Genomic DNA, 22,742 nt, shown 5'->3' with positions numbered 1-22,742 from the left:
TTGCATTTTGGACTTAGCATTAAGCCTACCGGATCTGGCCTACAACTTCGGAATGACTATTCATAACCTATAAGTTGGAATAACCTATAATTATTTCGAAGAACCCCAAAGACACAAAATCTTGCTGGCACCTAGTTGGTTCGCCCTCGCTGGCAAAGTTGCACTAAGTTCTCCGTTGGTTTGTCTAGTCCTGTTCCCTATTTCCCTCCCTCTTCGGAAATTTCCTCCAGTTGGGAACTCCCCCCCACCCCTCCGCCGCAATCATCTGCCTAGAAAAACGCGCTTGACAAAATGCCGCACAAACTCCCTGCCACTTGACCTCTCTTCTCTGGGCGGCAGGCTTCGAGCCACGTGCGCCGCAAAACCAGAGCCAGGCCAGCTAAGCTGCGCGCGCAGGTGGACGCATTCTGTCCCGTCGGAGCCGGTAGCTCCGCCCTCTGCCTGCCTGCGCTCTTTTTTGCTACTTTGGGTTTTATTTTATGTGCGAAACCGGGAATGGGTTTCTTCGGCTGGGACACGTCTCCCGGGACGTTGGAGAAGCATTTAACGCTGGAGAAGGCGGCTCTCCATCAAAGGGCTTCTGAGCTGCCGCCTAAACTTAGTTCTTCAGATATAAGCCTTGCTACCTTTAGTGGGACTCACTTAACTGTGGAGTAAGGTTCAACGCCCGACCTTCGCAGCCAACTTTTCCTCCCAAGAGAGATCTTGGGCACTTACGGTGGCATTTACGTTTGATCGTCTTTTCTGTCCCTGGAAATGGCGATGCAGTAAATGGGAAGAGGGACCAAGCAGGGGCTGGGGCAGCGAGTATCGTCGTGTGCGGCGGGGACAGTGGGGAGGGGGATCGCTCTCATTAGCCAGGACGTTTCTCATACCTCCCTCCGAAAGGGAAAAAGGGGTCAGGAAGGGAGAAATTGAATGAAATGAGAGGGGGAGGGGGTTTTATTCTGCCCATTTGGTCGTTTGCACCCACTAGATCATCTCAGCCATCGGGGTGTGAGATAGTCAAAAAGAGCCTTGGTAGTACAGTGGTCTAAGGCACCCTGTTATTAAGCTGGTTATTAAGACCAGCTGCCTGCAATTACTGCAGGTTCGAATCTCTGCAAGGCTCAAGGTTGACTCAGCCTTCCATCCTTTCTAAGGTAGGTAAATTGAGGACCCAGTTGTGGGGGCAATAAGCTGACTTTGTATAAATATACAAAAGGATGAAGGCTATTGCTTAGCGCATTGTAAGCCGCCCTGAGTCTCCGGAGAAGGGCGGCATATAAATCAAATTAAAAAAAAAAAAAAAAAAAACTCAGGCCACCTTCCCAAGCCATTTTCCCCAGCGTTCATTCAGAGTTGAGCTGGGTCATTAATGCTCTGTTGCAACCGTCCCCCTTTCGTTCCGCGGGGGAGAGGGTGGAAAAAAAAAACAATAACGGGAAAATACATGGGAGATTTCTTGGGCCAAGCTGTGGAAAACGATTTGCGGGCTGAGGATTTAAATGGGACATCCGTCTTAAAAGTGGCGGGGTATAACTAGTGCGCCAGGGAAGCAGTGATGCTGAAGCATCTTGAGAGGGGGAAGAAAAGGGGATGCGAGCGGACGGGTTCTTGGGAAAAGAAGGCAACAGGTGGGGAGGGCAAAGCGCTCTCCGCCCGGATCTGACTGATGCTGCGCGTGTATTGTATAGGCAAGCTTGCTTTAAGAATCCGGATAAAGGAAAGTAGTCGGTCTTAATTCCCGATTTGTAGAGAAATCGGATGCAAGGAAAGTGGGAGACTGGAGAAATGGAAGTCACGCCGACCCCCGGGAGTCTTTGCCTTCTACCTCCAATTGAGCAGCTGCGCTCCCAGCCAGATTCCCAGCTCGAGGGCTCCGCGCGCTCTTTCTCCCGAAGTTGCTCCTTGGAGAGCGAGAGATGGACGGGGCTGATGATGGAGATTCGTAGGAGGTCTGCCCAGCCGCCCGAAGCGGGAGGGGGAGATGGTACGAGTGTGCATGTATAGAGCTGGGGCTGGAGAGGGAAGAGGGCCACAGACCCCTCCCTCTCGTCTGGTTGCCACCCGTTTTGGCTGCAGGAGTTGGACTTGAGAAGATCGATCAGGAGGAGGGGTCTCTAACTTGGGGACAAGGCTGAAAGCTCAGGTTACAGCTCAGCTGGGGGCCAGGGGAGGACTGAGACCTGGGCATATACACGGGCTGCTAGAAGGCAGAGGGGAGCATCAGCCGCGGTGCTTCAGCCCAGAGCCCTCGGCATTAGCCGGGTTTCTCCTGGGCCTTTTGCTACTTTGGATTCTCTTGCTGTTTTTTTTTTTTTTTTAAGACCGCGGAGGATCAACTGCATGAAGGCTCGGTAGCCACTGGGGAAACTACCACCACTTACTATCATCATCACCTCCTCCTCCTCCTTCTTTCTCATCCACACAAAGGTCCTGCTGCATGTCTAACATTTAGACATGTTCAGCTTTCTGGATTCAAGGACTCTAGTGCTCCTGGCAGCTACTCAAGTAATTTTATTAGCAGTTGTCAATTGTCAGAATGATATACGTAAGTTACACCTTTCTTTCTCTTTTTCTTGTCCAGAAAGCAGGGGGAAAGCAAAGTTGATGGGGAACAATAAATTAGGAGAGGGGGTGGGAAAAAATCAGGAGAACAAGCAAACTTCTTTTTTAAAAAAAAAAATCACTTGTGGGTTTGTACAATTCATCTTCCTCCTTTGAGTTAATCTCCCTCCATCTCCTTCTTGCACTTGGTTTCTCTTCTTTCGGCTCCTCAAATTCTTTCCTGCTGCAGAGAGATGCTGTTCCACATCCTCATAATTAGTCTGAAATCCCAATCTGTTCTTTGTAATGCTTGGTTACTCAAAAACAAGAGCTGCACTTGGCACAATCTAATTCAACTGCTGTACCATTTCTTCTCTGGGCCTTCCAAACAGTGGGGTGAGCTGGGGATAAGGTATTATTATTATTATTATTATTATTATTATTATTATTATTATTATCAGTGTTTAAAGTGTTATATGCCTTTGTCTAAAGATCTCCAGAAAACAGTATGGTAAAAAGTCATATTCTCAACTCACAGAGGATAAATGACCCCTCCAACCTCTTGTTGGTGGAATGAAAGGGTTAACTGAATGATTTGTATAGGGGCTCATTGAGGGGGGGGATCCAGACAAAAGAGAACATACCAGGAAGATTTGAGGAGGGGAGGAATCACAAAGATCTTTATCCATAAGATCTAGTATCTCTCCCCTAGTTCAGTTAGGGACGTGGAGTAAGGTGCAGATGGAGTTCCTGGGGAATTTGATAGCTAACAGATTTTTTTTTTTGGTAGCTGAAGGAGCAGAAGGAAAAATTTCCCCAACTCAAAAGAGGCCACCTGAGGGGTACAAAACATTCCAGAGGCACATCAGTCCATTTATTCTACTCTCACTCTTCACCCCCCTCCCCCCACACACTTAGAGGCATGGGAATCCTTCCTGTGTATTAGGGAATTGTGTATAACCATCCCCATCCCCCTTCTTCTCCCCAAAGCTTTTATCAACTTTCCCTCCCAATCATTACAAAATTAGAGCCAAATTCTCCCTTTTCTGCTGCTGACTAAGAGAGCCTTTGTTGTTCGCAGTATTTTATTCAAGAGTGGGAAACTTGAATAGATAGAAACAATTCCTCCCTTCCTATATTTTGAGCAGGTTTTCTTTTGTTTGGATGCCATCCTTTCCTCTGTAATGCTCCAGATTGTAAATCAATTGCAGGGATTATATCATGGAAGTGGGGTGGAATTTCCTTTTTTTTTTTTGCTCCTGATCTCAGGCCTTGCTTTCTCCCAGTGCAAAATTCCAAAGAAAGAGTCTAATTCTTTTTACTATTAATATGCTATAATCTCTGCAGTTGGGTCTTCTGAGTTGGTAAGAGAAAGAAAGAGCCTTGCACTGGTTTGCCTCAGGGTGGTTCAAGAAAGGGAACTGACATAGGTTCCTAGCCCTGCTGATCAAAAGGTATTGAGTTAGTTAGTCTATTCTTTGTTTCTAACAACCATAACAAACTAGGAAAATACGGGAGGGCTACTACCAGTGGAAAAGAGTAGCAGAACTGTGTTAGTTTATGGTGACCAAAACAAACAAACAAACAAACACCAGGAGTCAGGGGTTGCACTTTTTCTGACTAACACACTTTTTTAAGAGGCACAAGCTTTCAGTGAACTAAGCAAGGGAAATTGCACACTGAAAGTAGCTTGGAAACACTCTGAATCTTGGGAGACGATTTGTAATTCCCAATCACAATCAGGTGTTCTTTCTCGTATTAGTCAGCTGGTCTGCAGTGTGGTAAGTGTAGTCTTTCTAAGTTTAGCATCTTTTCTCACATCTTTTGCCATGATTAAAGCACCATGGCTTGGAGATTGAGAAACATGCAGGAGAAGCGAAGTGTTCATCGGCAAATACCATTTAATTGTTTTTTTGTTTTTGTTTTTTTTAAAAAAAAACATATTTTCATATTCTCATGAAGGGGAAAGTTTTTAATCCAGGTGCTTATTTGGAGAGTATCATTTTTTCTCTTTTATACACTGATTCCCCCCACCCCCCAAAGTGTTCTCCCAGGTTAGGGTATAAACTGAATCCTTGCTCTATGCAGGTTTATTTGCCTTGAGCAGCAATAGCTTCCAGATGCTGAAAGGCTGCCCATGTTTATTTAAAGTAGTCCCTACTGGAGCAATGTGAATTGCACTCTGTGTGCATTTGAGAAAAGGTCCATTCATGAGTGGAGGGTCCCTTGGGCTCCAACTGGCTCTGCTGACTTGTGCACAATAGCCCCCCTGTCATATCGTTGCTGCTGTCAGGCCTTTGCTAAGAAGTTAAAGAAAAGGGGAGGAGGGGAGGGGATGCAAGTGCAAATGAGGTGCATTTTTAATGTACTTTTTTCTGATCTCTTCCCTATGAAGTACAATTTCTGTTTCACTTAGCTAAGGGGGGCGGTATCAGAGAGAGAGAGAATGAGAGTTAATCTGATGTTTAAATTAGAGTACCAAAGTCTTCCTCTGCCTTCTGGTTTGAACTCTGCCACCACTCTCCATCTGCCATATCCTTCACCGATCTGACATTAGTTTGGTCTTCTGTTGCCTAATAAACGCCCCCCACCCCAAAACTGGATTTTTAATTAGAAAAACACGTTTTACTCTTCCTTAGAGCTATCAAGAATTAACTCAGGTCACTACTGTTTTCTTAGATGCAGGTTCAAAGGGACTGGAGCAAATTGGGTGGCCTCTAATATGCTCCCTTCCCCATTATAGCCAAGAATTAGTGTCAGGGGTTGCAAGGTGAATTAGTTATGTGGTCCAATATAACTGTTATAAATCCTAAACCTCTTCCGCAGAAATGCTATCAGTTCAGCCAAGTGACTCATCAAACTACCATGAAATGAAACTATGCTTGATTATAAGAGATAGTTTGCTAAACGACAAGGTCTGCTGAGTGAGGACTGAGGGAACTCTAGATCAGCAGTAGAGAGAGAGGGGAGCAACTACTATAACTGGGCTAAGACTTAGAATAAACATAATTTATACACCCGTGATTAGGTCTTAAACTTGCTGGGTATTTTTTATGAAGTTGGTATCAACTGTATTCAAGAGATAATATATAGCAAGCAAAATAAGTTTGATGTGGCAGGAAGTAATAAAGACAATGCAGGAACAATCTTGGGCAAGCAATCACTGCTTTAGTGGTTACCCTGGAAATAACTCTAGCGGTTACCCTAGAGTACCCTGGAAGTAACTCTAGCAATATCTTATAGGAATCTATTACTCTAATTACCCTATAACTATCACTGGGTAATACATACTGTTGCGTACAAGTAGGCATTATCCTGCAGCCGAGGTAACTAATGCCCTAGCCTTTATCTCGCAAATACCTACTACTGGTACCCTAGTTATTACTTTGCAAGTAATTATTATCTTGGCTCTTACCTTGCAGGTAGCTATAACCCAAGCCATTACTTCACAAGTAAGCATTGTCTTGCCTCATGGGTGCCTATAGCATCCTAGCACACCTCACATAACTGATGGTGAGGATAAATGAAAAATGTGATGTGCTAAGTGTCTTGAGCCCACACACCTGGTAGGAAGGAACCCTAAAAGATACTATATTTATACAGCATCGCTAAGATCACAACTGGTGTCCTAGCTAGGATTTCGAGTAATACAATTCCAGAAGGGGTTTTCAGAGGAAGACAAAAATGATGATACAAGTATTTGTAAAACATTTCCTAAGAAGATATGCCGAAGGACCTTGGGATGTTCAGGCTGGAGAAACGAAAACTGAGGAGAGACACGCTAACCATGTTCAGGTACATAAAGGGAAGCTAAGGGAAAGTGATCAAGACTGTTTTCCACAGCTATAGAAACTAGAACCACAAATAATAGCCTATAAATAAACAAAATGCTGCTACCTAGATTTGTCTTAAATATTTTCTGACAGTAAAATGTTTGTATCAGTGGAACTGTTTACCTGAGGGTTCTGGATTCTCCATCTCTGGATTTTTTTAAAAGGCTGGAGAGCTACCTATCATGGATGGTTTAAATTGTTTTTCCTGCACATTGCTGACAATTGGACAGATGATCCTCGTGATCCTTTCAGGTCTACGCACTCTTATGATTCTTTAATAATCCCTCCACTGGAATGTGATTTTTGGATTTTACATAGACTCCCAAGCCATGAGTGTTATCATCATTGTCGTGAGGAACCCTGAGATAAATTTATGGATACTATTTATGTGGAGGTGGAGGGTGGGATTGGGAGCAGCTAACCGAAGGCCTTTATCCTCTATTTGTGAAGAGCAAAATGCCCTCGTAACCTGTGGGAAGTTGATGAGATGTTCTTGAAGGGGGCCGGTTGGGAATAATGGAGGCCAATGTTAGATCACTGGGACAAATGCTGCTATTTCTTTCGCTCTTGGTTTCTGCTGCATTTGTCTCTTAACCTGCTTTCTCCTTTCCCTTTCCTTCTGGCACAGAGGAGGCAGGCAGCTGTGTACAGGATGGGCAGAGATATAGTGATAAAGATGTATGGAAACCCGAACCGTGCCAGATCTGTGTTTGTGACACTGGCACTGTCCTCTGCGACGATATTCTCTGCGAAGAAATGAGAGACTGTCCCAGGCCTGAGATACCCTTCGGAGAATGTTGCCCTATATGTCCAACTGATCAACCCACCGCCAGTGGTTGTAATTTATTTATTTCTATTTCATATAAATAAATTACTTGAGAGATGATAGCACCAAAATAGAAAGATGAATAAGAGCCATGGATGTGACTCTCAGATGTTTTCGCATCCATGAAAAGCAATGGCTGCAAAAGGCTACTTCTCACAATTCCTCAAACTGTGTTTATGATGTAGAAGAGGTGAATTAATTGAACCATGAACGTATGACAGAAGAAAATGGGCAGCGTTGTTGATCAACTATTAACTTGTCTAAGGCAGCCGACACATTTATTAACAGTGCAGGCATTTTAGTGCTAGTCACATATCTAGAAATTTCAAAAGTTTTCCTCAGCAAGTAGAAGAAGAATGGTTTTAACAACCATTGCACCAACTTTTTCTTTTGCATTTACTGTTGCTTTAAAACATTGAGGAAGTGGGAAGAAGCTTCATAATGCTAAATATGTCTTCCACTACACAATATTGAACTGTGATTTCTGTGTCAGAATTTATAGGGTGACCTAGACAATAGGAGGGTTTTTTAAAATAGTCCTATAGAAATGGAAAAGACTAATCAGGTATTGTTATCTGGTATTATCAGATGGCAAAATCTCTTCCATGGGATTTTTGAAGGACAGGGAATCTCATTCTCAATATCTAAATTTAATGATGTGCAGAAATCACATCTTGTGGCTACCATTAAAAAAAGTGATGCTGATGCTAAATGCATATCTATATAGTGCTTTATTAAAATACAATATTTTATTAATGTAATATTGTTCAATAAAAGGAGTATATGAGCAGCTAATCTGTACATCCTATTAATGCCAATGTGTATTTGGCGCACATTTTCTAAACAGTACCCATTGCATTAAGCTTTCACTTAATATGCCAATCAAATTTCTGTAAAAAAATGATAAGGGCCAAGTATGGCCAAAATTATAAGAGCCAAGTGTCTTTCAGCTTTCCCTCTTTGATCAGCATTCCTACTGAAGGTTAGTGTTGTTTGGAAGGATGTAAAATGCTCGAGTAATTTTGGAGTTACTGAGCACATCAACAAAGAGATAGAAGTAGATAGCAGTTCTCCTTTTGGTAAGATGTGTTTATGATCACAGCAAAAAACATGTATGGTTCAACCTCAAGAAATCTATGAGGGTAAGCTAAAAAAAAAGTCAAGATACTAGTTTTGATTGGATGATCACAGCTGCCATTTTTAACTTTTTGCACTCAACACACATACACACACCTGCCTAGCAGATAACTCTGGCTCCTCCCATATGTGTTATCTCTTTGGAGCCTGAAAGTCCCTTAAGGAATTCCTGGTTCATTAATTGAGGGGTGGGGGAGAGTCCTCAAGCATCAAGAGGTCAACCTTTCCCCTTGTGTGAACTTTACAAGAATGACTTAACTTTCATACCTCAAGTTTAGGAGATGATTTATTAGGCTCCCTGCTTCACCTTGTGCTGCCTTGGGGCCCTGTTTTCCAGAGCAATGTCAGGAAAACACCCACCATTTTTCAGTTTCAAAAATAGCAGGTTTTTTTTAAAAAAGTCTTAACAGTAGATGAGGAATTGTAACTAGAAGTGGCCTTTTTTAACCCTTTCCCTTCTTCTGGCTGTCTGAGGCTCCTTTAATTAAAAGGGAAGCATCAGAAGCAAAATAACAGGGAGACTGCCAGGAGGAGTAAAAGGGTTGAGATCTGCAAAAGTTAACCCTGTTTTTTTTCTGTGCGTTGTTTTTTTGCAATTAAGCTGATTGTGGCTTTTAACCTCTGTATTTTGCCTCATGCATCTGTTTAAAACAAAAAAAAAAAGCCTACACTTCTCCCTCAAAGCTATTGTTTGCTTGTTTGATTGATTTAACCATGTTTAATGGCGGTGAATTTCACTGATTTTTAAAAAATATTTCATTGGGAAGTTGCTTGTAAACAAGTCACATTTTGGGAATCCAACTTCCTCCAATCAGTGGGATTCCCAGTTCTCTCCTTCCATCCTATGCAAATTTATTTGGAAGAAAATCCTATTGCTTTGATAAAACTGAACTGCAATTCCTGTGGGCAAAGTGGAATTAAAGTTAGCTAGCCTGCTTTAGCATGGCTTGCAATGAATTATTCAGAAGACTATTATTCTCTCTACACTCGCTTGTTTTGTTACTTTGCAACAGCCCTTACATTCCCAGTGTAAATCAAAATAAAATCCTATGCCCATTGTATTCCTGGGACATCAGCATCTCCCACACAGCAGGGATTTGAAACAGGGCAGGCACCGAAATAAGAAAGCTCTCATGTCTGTTTCCTTGATCTAGGTACAGGTTACCCTATGTTTGTCTCCCGTGTTGTCACGTGCTTCATGAATGAACAGACTGAGGACATTTGTGAAAATTTTCATATATAGTTCTATTTTCAAAACAGTTCTATTTTCTGATGTTTTCTTCTTTTCTCTCTCTCCTTCATTCTTAACAGGGCAACCTGGTCCCAAGGTGAGACAACTGAACGCTATTAATAACCACCATTGCTTGTTAGCACGCCAAGGTTTGCCAACTATGTTAGAGGCGCAACAGGGACTTGCATCATTGGTTGCTGTTCAGTTGGCAGCTTTATTAATTTAAAACATGTCATTCATATAACTTTTGTCGATCTGCTTAAAAAAGAAGTGTAGAAGTATTACTTATCACCGGGTCCCCTAAAAGCTAATTTCTGCAGAATGAGATGCTATAAAAAGCTGTTGTGGCTACACGTTCTTTGGGGTTTGACTTCAGCCTAAGGGAGAAGACAGCTCTTCAGAACCAAATGATGCAATAGATAGTTATCATGAATTATGACAGAATCTGGCTATGAACGTGAATGGCAATCTGACAGCCTCCTACTGAAATTGATGAAATAATTGCTTTGTTCCAACCAAATGAATATTTTACTGACTTTACTAAGTCTGTTCATGTTTTAGGTAAAGTTATGCATACCGTAGTTGCAAAATTGGAGGTTAGATACTCTCTAACACTTTGAAATCTACACTTCCCACAGGCTATCTATGGCTGTAGCGTTAGAAAGTTAAGAATGTAGACGCAGAGTTCAAGATGTGGGAATTGACTGGCTTGGGATGTTTGGTTTGGTTCCGCCCCCCCCTAATTTTACATATTTTGTATCTGGCAGGGTCAAAAGGGTGAACCTGGTGATATCAAGGATGTAAGTTTCAAATTTAATGCATTCCTTCTAATTTTTCTTAAAACCTAGCTGTACAAAATATACCTTTGACTGAACTGATTTTCTATGTGTTTTCTTCTTTCTCTTTTGGTCTAGGTTGTAGGACCGAGAGGCCCTCCTGGACCACAGGTAGTGACGTCTTCTGCTATCTTGTTTACATGTATTGAAAAAGAGGTTTTTTAAAAATGGGTTGTGAATGCTCTCGTTACCTTCTGCAGGGACCTTCAGGCGAACAAGGACCAAGGGGAGAACGTGGAGATAAAGGAGAAAAGGTAAAACCAACTATACCTGTGCAGTGTTTAATGAACTAAACAGGCTGCAAGTCTATTTATATTTACCTCAGAGTCAATTCTAAGCAAAGTAGAGTTTGCATCCAATTCAGGGTGTCTAGTGCTGTAGTTGTAGAATACCATTGTCTATGTCAAATTAGTAATTTTTTGCAGATGTAACTCATCAAACCCTCAAGGCAGGTCCACCAACATTAGATCTTACAGTTTGTATTAAAATCATAATCATTCCAAGAAGTGTGGAAGAAGGTCACTTAAGACATGATTGGGTGTAAGATGCGGGATTAATAACCTGACTGAATGAACTTCTAGACACCTCCCTTACCTGCGAAATTGTTGAATTTACTGAACCAGCCCAAGGCATTTGGCTGTGTGTAGCTGAGCCTTTCCCATACATACATCATTGCGTTCAGCATCCAAGTTGAACTGACAATTGAATTCTACTTCAGTGCTCACAGTGCAATAACATTCTTTAGTGCAAACAGACTAGTTTTGGGGGCACAGGATAAGCTACCTTAGGGTTTGCAGGGAGCCTGGTATTGGGATGTTCCTTGCTCTCCAAAACTTATCACTGGAGATAATTACCTATGACTATTCTGCAATAGAACAAGACATTCAAATTAGTAGACTTGTATGGATAGTACAGTATCTGGACAATGCCATTTTCCGTTTATATCCTTCCATTCCCAATGCTTTCTTTCTCCTCACAAAATCTATTGGTATATTTATGTGAGAGAGACATGACAATATAGCCATCAAATGTTTTGACTGGTAAGGTAAGGACCAAGTTTCTGGAAGTATTTTTCTTTTGTAGCCTTTGCTACATAATAATATACAGTTTCAATAAAAAGTATTGAATAGTGTAGGTTAGAATTCAATTGTAGAGTAATGAAATGGAAAAATTTGTGCTCATAATTTTATTCCTCTATGAAACTTAACTGGCTGAATTTGAGCCAGTTGCTATCTGTATACAGTTTTTTTGTAAAGAGTATGAAAGGCATTTTAAATCTAAGATCAAAATGTTTCCCAATATTATTAAGAATAAAGAGGTACAATCTAATGGCATGGTATCCTATCCCATGCCAATTAAAATTAGTGTACTGAGCAAAATTACTAATAATATAGGCATAGGATTGACACACTAAAATTTAATTTAGTTATAAACAATAAACAACTTTTAATGCAATGGAACGCCCTTTTGCGTAGTTTTGAGTTATAAAATACTGTATAATAATAATGAGATAAACTGCATTAGAAGTAGTGGTTTTTGAAATTAAGTATAAGTGAAATGTTAACTGGACATAAGAGTGGACAGTTTGATATTCATGGAAGATCCTTCTTTCCTTCCTTCCTTCCTTCCATCCATCCATCCATCCATCCATCCATCCATCCATCCATAGGGTCCTCCAGGTCCACGTGGCAGAGATGGTGAACCTGGTACGCCTGGCAATCCAGGGCCCGCTGGACCTCCAGGCCCCCCAGGCCTTACTGGAGTGAGTATTCTTAACTTTAAGGAAAGTTTTAGTTTCACAGCTTCTGCATATGAATGTTACACAAGTCATGTAAATAGTTCTTTCACTGGGTCACCTCTCGAGAATTCCTAATGGAGAAGTCTTAATTCAGAATAACATGTGTAATGTGTTCCCTACATTTCAAATACCCAAAACAGCAAGTAACACTCGTGATTATTTTTTAATCAACTAACAAGGCCTTTGACCCACTCCCGTTGCTTTGCTCTGTGAGTCTCTCTGCATGAAAGAATAACGTTCCCTTGTGTTGAAAAGCTCCCTGCATTGCTTGAAGGGCGGGAAAAAGCATCATCATAATCTATAATAATACAAACAAAATTCCTCGCAGCATAGCTAGTTCATCATTACTAAGTTTATTTTTCTGTGGGCCGCCACAGAGAAGCATTGGTTTTTATGGAAGAACGCACTCTTAATTTTTGCCGGGTCAACAGAGGGGCACAATAGGGAGGGCCATTGTTCTTTGTAAATCCAGAGTGTGCCCCATGACCCAGAATCCTTTGTAACACTAGAGTGTTCGATGGGCTTCCTCAGCAGGCTGACTAAAATGGGAGGAATTCCCTTCAAGAAGAAAACTTTAGAGACCAAATGCCTTTGTCAGTATAGTTTGGACCAATAGCCCAGCAGTGAATTAGATATGCCCTAACTGATTGATTTCAGTAGGCATAATTGCCTCTGTTTTTCGTTGTGTTACTAAGGTCCAACTGATAATACAAATGGCCTCTCGCAACTGTGGGATCTGCTGACTTTGCTTACATTAACAGAGAAATTACAAAACATCTCTACTTAATCTACTAATTATCCTCTAGCTCCTTTATAGGGAAATATTTAAAAGAGTAATGTCTAAACCTTGAATAAGAAAGCAGAGAAAGATCTAATTGTTTTTAATTTGGGGGGAGGTTTTAGAATGATCAGGTGAGTAATGGCTAGGGACAAAAACATTTCCACCATGGGGGTTTCTATAAAATCATTTATTAGAATCACTCACATACTTTAATTTCCTTCACTGTGAGTCATGGATTTTTATTTGCAATGCAAAAACATGACCAGTAATAGAAATGTTAAATAGTATTTCTGGAGAATATGTACCAAGTTCTTATTTTGTATCTGCAGTAACTATTTCAACTTTGGATATACCATACTTTTCGGAGTATAAGACACACTCCCCCCCACAAAAGAGGGTGGAAATATTGGTGCTTCTTATACACCGAATACAGCCATATTTGGCCTCCTGAAACCCCATCCTGCATGTCCTGTTTTCGCCAAAAATGCCCGTTTTTGGCAAAAATGGGGTGCACAGAGGGTTTGGGAGGCCTGCAGAGTGCTCCTGGGGCCTGGGGAGGGCAAAAACATTTTTTTTCTTGTTTACCTCTTTGAAATCTTGGTGCGTCTTATACTCTGGTGCGTCTTATAGTCCGAAAAATACGGTACTTTATTACACCACTCATAGGGTACATTCACAAGGTCATATTCTTTTAGTCCAAATTAATATACTTTAACAACTAACTTCCACTTATCAGTAACACTGACAATTCAGCACAGAAGATGCATTGAAAAGAACAGAAAACACCCACTGTAATAGTTTCCAAGCTATTCTTTTGTATAGGATATGAGTAGTTCTTAGGATAAGAACTACTCATCTTGATGTTGTTACCTCTTAGGATGTGAAATTTAGGGTTGCTTTTCTGCTCACCCCTAAATGGTGACAGAATTTTCTTTGAAAATATACTTGGCAAAATCCATATTTAAATTACATTTAAATTATTCTAAGCGCCTTTCTATAACTTGAGATTCATTGATTTACTTTACATTACAAACACCATGACTTCAAGAGTAGTTAAAATCTCTTGTATTTATAAATAACTCTTGAAAAGTTGGGTAGCATTACTTTTATTTCTGTCACTACAGTGTTTCAATTCATATCCAATAAATTTTAAACACTTTTGTATTAGAATAATCAATTGCCAAATAAAATCCCCCTTTTTTCTCTACTTGAAATTCTTTCCAGAAATACCTCCTGATAAAATATCTGCACGAGTTGCAGGGAGAGAGAAAAATGGTAAAAGAGAGCAACCCAATTTCCCCCCCACTGTAACATGGCAAAGATTGCCCATCAGATATAAAAGAAAGGACTGTGCTTTTAAAAGATCTTCTTATATTTCATATGGTACAAGTGTTCTCCATTTAATCACATCATATTCCGCATCTCACTGAAACTATGTTCCTTTTGTCTTTTGCAGAACTTTGCTGCTCAGATGGCTGGTGGATTTGATGAGAAAGCAGGTGGTGGGGGTGCTCAGATGGGAGTGATGCAAGGACCTATGGTAAGGATTAGGAGAGTGTGTACATTCCTTGAATATTTGCAGTACTCTATTGGTTTTATATCAACTTATGGGTTTTGGCCTCATATCCTCCAAAGATGCATCACACGCAGGCCACGCCCACCCCAACTCCATGAAGGGGAGAAACGTCATGATACGTCACGTGATGGCACCATGACGCGGCGAGTTTGACACCCATGATCTATTTTAGAGAGTTGATTTTAGTGAGGCTGAGAAAGTTGAGTCGTGATGATGGACAAGGCAGGTTTGGTAGGCTATAGCAACCTAATTTCACCTAGAGTTCACAACAGTTTTGCATTTGCAAATGCATTTGATCCAAAACTCACATTTTATATAAAACAATTAAAAAAATATTTTAATGGATGTTTCGTGAGAAATACATTATTGGCTATCTTATATGCAAAAATGGAACAAACAAAAATAAACTTTCTAGGTGGGAAGTAATCACTTTAAAAAGGTGATCTACATTGATTGCAAAATTGATTTTCAAAAATTTGATTCTCAAAATAATGACTTTTCTGCAGAAAACAGATCATGTGCTTCCTACTGGGCTTAGCCTTAGCGGTATCACTTGAGCTTGTTATTTCATTGGCCAATCATACTGAAAGGTGTGGGAGGTACTTTCTCATAAATTGGGCGTAATGTTGCTCAAATTTTTTTTTTTCAATCTGAGGTTCCTTAAGAGCTAAATATTTCTTATTTGGGTGGGGGGAGAGCTGGGAATCTAATCAAGCTTCATCTACCTTAAAAATGTGGCTGCAGCTTTTGAATTTCATAGTTAATTTTAGACCTGGTCACCTAAAGAACCATCTTAATGGCTGTTTTGGAGTTATGTGGATACAGGATTTTGAGGGTCCAAAAATAGACCCAGTCTGCTTGGATATTCACCTGAAAGAAATAGGTTCCTTGATGAGCCAGGAATGTTTGTCTATTATGCATTATGCATTTTGACAAACTAAAAAGATAAGGAAAATTGGTTGGCTATTACAGTATCAGCAATGGCTGTGTTGGTCATTTTATATTTCAAATTATTTAATTAATTATTTTAATTTTAATTTTCACAATGATACAGTGTATGCAGATTTACGAAGCAGATAGATATATTAATTTCCTTCTTTTAAGAAGACATCAAGAGTACTTTATGCTTGTTTTATTATTATTTAATCTTATTATTATCCTTTTGTTTTAAGCAAAACTTTTCAGAAAAAATATAAATATAGGGGTTGTGCAATTTTTCCTCAATTTGACAGTAAAGATTCCAAGCAAAGTGCATTAAATTAATTTTATGCTATCAAAAAATCATATTGTGGTATGAGCTTTAACCTTAAAATTTTACAAGATATTCTTCAGATGGCCTTAATTTGAGGAATTAGGTTATTATTTATACATATATGATTCCTCCATCTTCTCAGTCAGTTGCTTAATAACACTGCTTGTGTTTCTTTTGAAAATAAGAAATGGCACACAAATGTCTGTCACATACTTTATCTAGATTGTATCAGCCATTAAGAAATGGTTGATTAACTTTCATGGTGCAATCTAATAAATCAAGAATGGTTTTTAATCTCTTGATTGAAAATAAGATTATACCTTCTTCCATTTATTTTTTTAAATCAAAAGGATCCTACAAATTAGCAAACATTTTTAAAAAGTCTATAGACCATGTTACTCAAAACAGTTACACTTCTAGTTTAATAACCAGTCAACTAGCACAGGATCAGGGCAAAAATTGAGGTTTTGAAGTGATTCCATGAAAGTCATAGTAATACCAATTTTCCTAATACCCCCAATCCCAGCAAAAATTGGTCCATTGTCAGGGTGATATTCTATATTGCTTGGGAAGAATTGTATGGACATAGGATCAATTGGACCTATGGTTTGAAGAGCAAAGACAGAAGGGTGATCTCAGAATCTCCCCACAGTTCCTGTGGAAACCACTTCAGGCCTTCCATTTTCTGCCTTGGGAGCCTTCAGACAAAAGTGCCCTGTTGATTTTAAAAAAGATTTTCTTAGTTTGCATTATCAGATTACTCAAGAACCTGAGCAGATTGTTGTAATGTGGAAGTGGTTTTAGAAAATAGCTATAGGTCTTTGTTGTTGTGTTTTTGTTTTTGTTTTTGCCAAAGTTTCTTGAGGGCAGGTGCCAAAATCTTTGAAACAGATGATTATAGATAGGGAAGTAATAGAGAGGGTTGTTTCAGGAATTCCCTCAGTATTTCCGTTGGACCAAGGGCTAAAGTTATTCAAAGACAGACAGCAGCTACTGTTCTTCAGGATCCACAAAACTTCCAGCAGGAAATTTCTGCTATCCAGCATTTCTTGGCAAGCTGTAAATGAAATTCAGTCTTTGTCAACATGGACTGTTTCCAAGAGAAGCCGTGTGTGTGTCCTTGTGTGAATGTGTGTGTGTGTGTGTGTGTGTGCTTCTTTTTGCCTCAGCATGCCTTCCCTAAATAAAAATAGTTCTGCATGATACAGAGGGAGAAAGAGAGAACTAAAGGAACCAACATCATAGCAATAGCCATGAGATTAGACCTACTCTCAATCAGGCTCAACTCTTCTCTTGTGCTTCAATTATAAAACATAACAACTTTGATATAATTGTTTTTTCCTTTTTTTATTGTTATATAGGGACCAATGGGACCACGGGGTCCTCCAGGACCATCAGGATCTCCTGTGAGTATAGAATTCGATACTTTCCTTAGATGACCTTGTATGTCCTGAAAATAATACAGTAGAAAAATAGAAAGATTGTTCTATCTTGAAATGATCACTGACAGTGCTTCTACCACCATTTTTCAGGGCCCTCAAGGATTTCAAGGCAGCCCTGGAGAACCCGGAGAACCTGGTTCTGGGGTGAGTATCCAGGAAGCAGGGTTGTCTTAACCAAAAGACAAAATGTGCATGATATGTTCGGCAGAAAAAACTGACATATTGCTATATTTTAACTGCCCTGTCTGCCTGCAGAGATTTCCCTTGAACCTTCAGCCAATAGGAGAACTGATTGAAATTCTTAAAAGGTGTGAGCATCATATAGCACACTGAGAAAGTTGGGGATCTTGTTTAGGAGGAAAAAATGGTATCCCTGGTTGAATATGATAGTTGTGTGGTACAGGTAATCCTTGACTTAAGATCACAATTGAGTTAAAAACTTCTGTTGCCAAGCGAAACAGTTGTTAGTTGAGTTTTGCCCCATTTTACAACCTTCCTTGCCACAATTGTTAAATGTATCACTGCAATTGTTAAGTTAATAACATGATTGTTAAATGAATCTGGCTTCTCCATCGGATTTACTTGTCAGAAGGTCACAAGAGGTGATCACATGACCTGGGACGTTGCAACTGTCATAAATATGGATCCATCAAGCAAAGGGAAGATAAGAAGTCTGCCCTTTTTAAACACAGCTCAGTAAAACCCCTTATTACCTTAAGAGTAGCACAAGGAACAATGTACACTTTCAGGAAGAAATGGTCTGTGTTTAACAATTTTTCTCCTGTGTATATTTCCTCTCAATCCTTTCCCTCAGAGCAATCTTGTCCAATGGCACTAATTTTAATCCTGGGTTCAAAAAAGAGAAATGGGAACAATAACGGAGCATAGGGTGGAGATAACCATCCCAACTTCCTAGTTTGTTACTTTGCCTCACTTTAGCAATATGAAACCAACAATTCCATTATAGAGGGTTTGGGGAGGTGGATATGCTATTTAAAGAGCAGGGGCTTATTACAGATTTACAGGACCTTAGCCCAATCAGCCAGATATTATGAGCCTTGGGATTTTTTAATCACCTTGTCCGCATTGATCTATTTGAATATTATAACCAGCATTCTTAGCCCAATTTACATTCCTTAACTTGCTCCTCCTCTATTTCCAAATCTCAACAAAAGTTTATACATTTTAGCAATTACGTGTTCATGATTTGTACAGAACTCATTTTCAGATTTATCCCATTCTATTCCTAGTAACTTTATATTAAACCTCTCTGCATTGTGCGTATAGGAACCATTAAAACTAAAACTATCTGACTCTCTTTATATGTTAACCATTTTGTCTTTGAAAGAACCATGTTTCATGAGCTGAGGCCAACAAAAGTATTTTGGGTATAATCTGGGTTTGTACCTGTTCTATATTTGTAGTATAGAATTCACAGTATGATTTTTAAAAATCTACATGTACTTTCTTTGTCATGCCATAACTAATCATGCCACCCAAGCTTCAGACAATGATCTGCCACATTTAAAAATCTTTTATTTCTTAACAAAAGCCATTCCTGCATCTAAAACAAACACCAGGCAGCAAAATACAGTTTAAAATCAAGTAATCCCAGTCCTTCTCTTTTGTTTCTATCTTGGAGAATCTCTCATTTAATCCTTGTTTTTTTCCCCCTGCCATATAAATCTGGATATGTCTTTTTGTCCCTGTTTAAATGATGCATCAATTCTCAAAACAGGTATTGTCTGAAACAAGAAGAACATTCTAGATAACACATTCATTTTTACCATAAAAATTCTTCCCAACAATGGTAATTGTCATTTCCCTCATCTTGTTAAATCTTTCTTAATTTAATCCCATACTTTAAAAGAAATTATTTTCAAATAACATACAAATCTTATTAGTTATGATACCCAAATATTTTATTTTTCTCAATCCGAAAACCTGTTTTCACAGACAATTATTTTTGGATTTCATATCCTCTCCCAACATCTTTGTTTTTTCCTTATTATTTTAAATCCAGCCAATGCACCAAATTCTCTTAATTTTCCCATTAATACGTCTATCTCTTCTAACAGGTTTTCCAAAATTAAAACCAAATCACTGGTGAATGCCCTTAGTTTATAAACTTTATAATCTTTTTAAACTTTAATTCCAGCAACACTCTCATCTTGTCTTATATCTGTATTCAAAGTGGGTATCTCTACCCTTTTGTATCTCACAAGACTTGGTCAATTCCTCATTCACAATTATTAGTTGCTTTGTGACTTATACAGCTACAATATTTCACCCATGTACTGTAATAAAGTTCTCTCTGAAATCCGTATCTTCCAAAATTTTAAACATAAAATTCCAGTTGAAATTATAAAAAACTTTCTCTGCATCAAGAAATATGAAGGCAGTTTGTTTTTCATTGTATTGTTCTAAGTATCTAATACATTAAGAACATTTTTAATGTTATCTTCTAATTGCCACATTGATCTTCATAGATAATATAGAATATTTTTCAGTCTTTCAGCTAAAATTATGAATATCTCATAATCATCATTCAGTAATGATGTTATTGGCCTATAATTTTTTTTGGCAAAGTCAAATCCCATCCTTCTTTAGGAATCAGTGCTATATATGTTCCTGTCCACCATTTTTTTGCAAAGGTAATAAAAGCTCATCTTCAAAATAATTATAATAAGAAGCCTATGATCCATTTGGACCATAGGTTCTATTTATATTTGGTTGTTTTTTTTATAGCATCACAAATTTCCCTTATTGTTATTGGTCCCTTCATTGTTCATCTTCGGGCATTTGTTGACTTGGTAGATCTTTAAGAATACTTCTTAAAGTATTCATTTGTCCTTGCAAATGAAATTTCTTCTCTCTAAAATAGCATTGTATAATACCGTACTGATGAAATTTTCTTTCAATGCATATACTATTGATCACCATAATTTTCTCTTTCTGTGATTTTAATTTTTTCCCCTTTTCTTTTCTCAGGAATTTTGCTGAGTCAAAATTCCTTTGTGTAACAACATTCCATTTTATTTCCCTCTCTCTCACACAATTAACATAGAAAGCTGACACTGTAGGAGTTTAATTTGCTATGGGATTTTTCTCTCTCTCTCCAGAGATCTCATTAGTTTATTCTCTTTTCTCTTTATATTTAGAATTATTGTATATTTTCTTGTCTCTTTTTTGTTCAGTTTATTGCTCTGTTGTATAAATTGTCCTTCCATAAATGCTTTGCAGTTTTTTTATTTTTCTGAATTTAAAGTTTTATTTCATATACAGTACTTTATTATATTTTTATACCTGGATATTATTTACTGGGCACCATATTTTAAGCAGTTATACTTTTTTTATTGTCCCAGTAATTAAAATAGGCATCTACAACTTTATCAATTAAACTATTGAGCTATGGGGGAGGGGTCATGACAGTATGACGTACAGGTTATCTGAAAGTTGTGGGCATTTCCACACAATATATTTGCAACTCTTCTAGATTAGCTTGACATCTAGGCAATTCCATGTCTTTGGCAGGTGAGTCAATTTGTGGTTGGTTTCAACTATACTGTACAAAAGGAACTATTCTAAGGCCAGTTTCCAGATGGAAATGCTTGGTATTGAGGACAGGCCATTCCCACGTTGCAGTGTACTCTTGCCACCACCTCCATTGAGCTCTTGACTTTCAGCTAGCCCAAAATATCCTGTGAAGAGAATGTTGGCTGAACAAGTTCCTTAATCTCATAGCTTGCCCAAAATGAATAGGGTGAAAATGATGAAACTTGAGCATTCCAACTGCCTACAAAGACCTTCAGTCTGTTAGGTTCTTCTTTTCTTCCTTTAAAGAGGGGATGAATGGATTTTTAATTTTTTAGAATTGTGGTTGTTAAACCTGTAGCTGTTCGGGTAGGAGCAACTATTTTCTTTCCATATTCCCAACATTTCTAAATTGGCAGAATTCAAATACAATTTTCAAGTCATGTACAGATCATTTAGAGGGATCGGGGATGGGAAGTCGCAGCAGTATGGAAGTGTCTTTTAGTCATTACCTTATCTCATCTGGCTTTTTAAAAATCACTTCCCTAGTTTGTGATTGTGGGTGTACTATTTAAAGAATGCCTGAACAAATCCAACAGATGTCAGTTCTTGAGATCTACAGTTTGCTGTCAATGGTCACGTATATTCAAAGAAGTAGCAGGAAGCTTATGTATAAAGATCAGTGGGCCTGTATATCTCTTATATATATGAACACAAAATAAATTTCCCACATGGACTGATCCAGGCTCAGATTAATGGTAGGAAAGAAATTGTTGATCCAGGTGGAAGTGGTTAAGGAGTCTTTTTTCTTTGGATCAAGGTGAGGAAGATATCAATAGAGAAGAAGCTAGGAATAGAAGATGAGGATTTGTGGTTTAAGTCTGGTATAAATACATTGGCACACAGTGAAACTACATTGTCGTTCTCAGTTGCCTCTGTGAATAAGATGATTTTGAAGGTTCATGCATGATGTTGATGGAATTCTACATTAATAGCTACTGAGATGGAATTGCTTGGAAAATTATAAATGTATTCTCATTTCTTTAGGAAGAATATAAAATCCTGCAAATGACTGAGGGCAATTTAAAGTTTCGTTTTGCATAGGAAAACAATTTCGGAATATGATGAAGCTTAATATGGATCTGCTTCTGGGAATGGAAGTCCCATGTAGCATTTTTGCTGCATGCTATCAATCAGAAAGAGCTCTGGGACTTCAAAAAAGCTTCAGAGGCCCATACCTTTGCCTTATTGATTTTATAAACATAATTTCAACTTGTATTTGTTTGCTTAAGATAACTTTTTCAGGAACATATCTGATTTGCGAGTTCTTAATCTTTAATCTTTGTAGCTATTATTTCATTGCCGAGAAATTAGAGATGCTTTATGTGTGAACAATCTTCAATAGATTTTTATTGAAGTTTGGACTTGACTTGTAACTATATAAATATTACATATAATGTACATCATTTATACTTTATACCATGCCTATTTATACTAGTTGCCTTTTTTTTTTATTTTATTTATATGCCACCCTTCTCTAGAGACTCAGGGCAGCTTACAATGCATTAAGCAATAGCCTTCATACTTTTGTATATTTATACAAAGTCAACTTATTGCCCCCACAATCTGGGTCCTCATTTTTCCTACCTTAGAAAAGATGGAAGGCTGAGTCAACCTTGAGCCTGGTGAGATTTGAACTTGCAGTAATTGCAGGTAGCTGATGTTAATAACAATGCTTTAGTCTGCTGTGCCACCAGGGCTCTTCATATGTGATTAAATTTGCTTATTAAAACGCCCCCACCAATAACTAACTGAAGGAAATACCAATTCAAAGCAGAAATAAGAAAGGTTATGAAAAGCATGCAAGCTGTAATCCTATTCCTAAAATGATCCTTATTTATTATTATGATTGATTGCACAGTCAGCCAGGTGTTTAAACTGGATTTGACATTTTTATCTATGCTGAG

The 22,742-nt window shown here is 38.7% G+C and overlaps 1 protein-coding gene across 7 annotated transcripts in view; it reads left to right on the top strand.

Moving 5' to 3' along the window:
* The first annotated feature begins 1,548 nt into the window (after positions 1–1,548).
* Positions 1,549–22,742, top strand: part of COL2A1 (collagen type II alpha 1 chain) — a 90,610-nt gene continuing 69,416 nt past the window's right edge. Inside the window, exons 1-10 of one of the 7 annotated variants that reach the window (XM_034419183.3) lie at positions 1,549–2,533; positions 6,991–7,197; positions 9,637–9,653; positions 10,324–10,356; positions 10,471–10,503; positions 10,593–10,646; positions 12,062–12,154; positions 14,428–14,511; positions 17,161–17,205; positions 17,332–17,385. In XM_034419183.3, the coding sequence (XP_034275074.2) occupies positions 2,443–2,533; positions 6,991–7,197; positions 9,637–9,653; positions 10,324–10,356; positions 10,471–10,503; positions 10,593–10,646; positions 12,062–12,154; positions 14,428–14,511; positions 17,161–17,205; positions 17,332–17,385 (711 nt within the window). In that variant the 5' untranslated portion in view covers positions 1,549–2,442. Of the gene's footprint in view, positions 2,534–5,951; positions 6,325–6,990; positions 7,201–9,636; positions 9,654–10,323; positions 10,357–10,470; positions 10,504–10,592; positions 10,647–12,061; positions 12,155–14,427; positions 14,512–17,160; positions 17,206–17,331; positions 17,386–22,742 lie in introns of those variants that run through there. The other 6 variants (XM_087886700.1, XM_087886699.1, XM_034419182.3 and 3 more) reach the window with 6 other exon arrangements.

This window comes from Pantherophis guttatus, chromosome 2 (genome assembly GCF_059756535.1).
Source record: "Pantherophis guttatus breed Tessera chromosome 2, ASM5975653v1, whole genome shotgun sequence".
In the NCBI taxonomy this organism is placed as follows: Eukaryota; Metazoa; Chordata; class Lepidosauria; order Squamata; family Colubridae; genus Pantherophis; species Pantherophis guttatus.
Note: the sequence above shows the minus strand (reverse complement) of the source record. Positions and strands in the feature narration are given on the sequence as shown.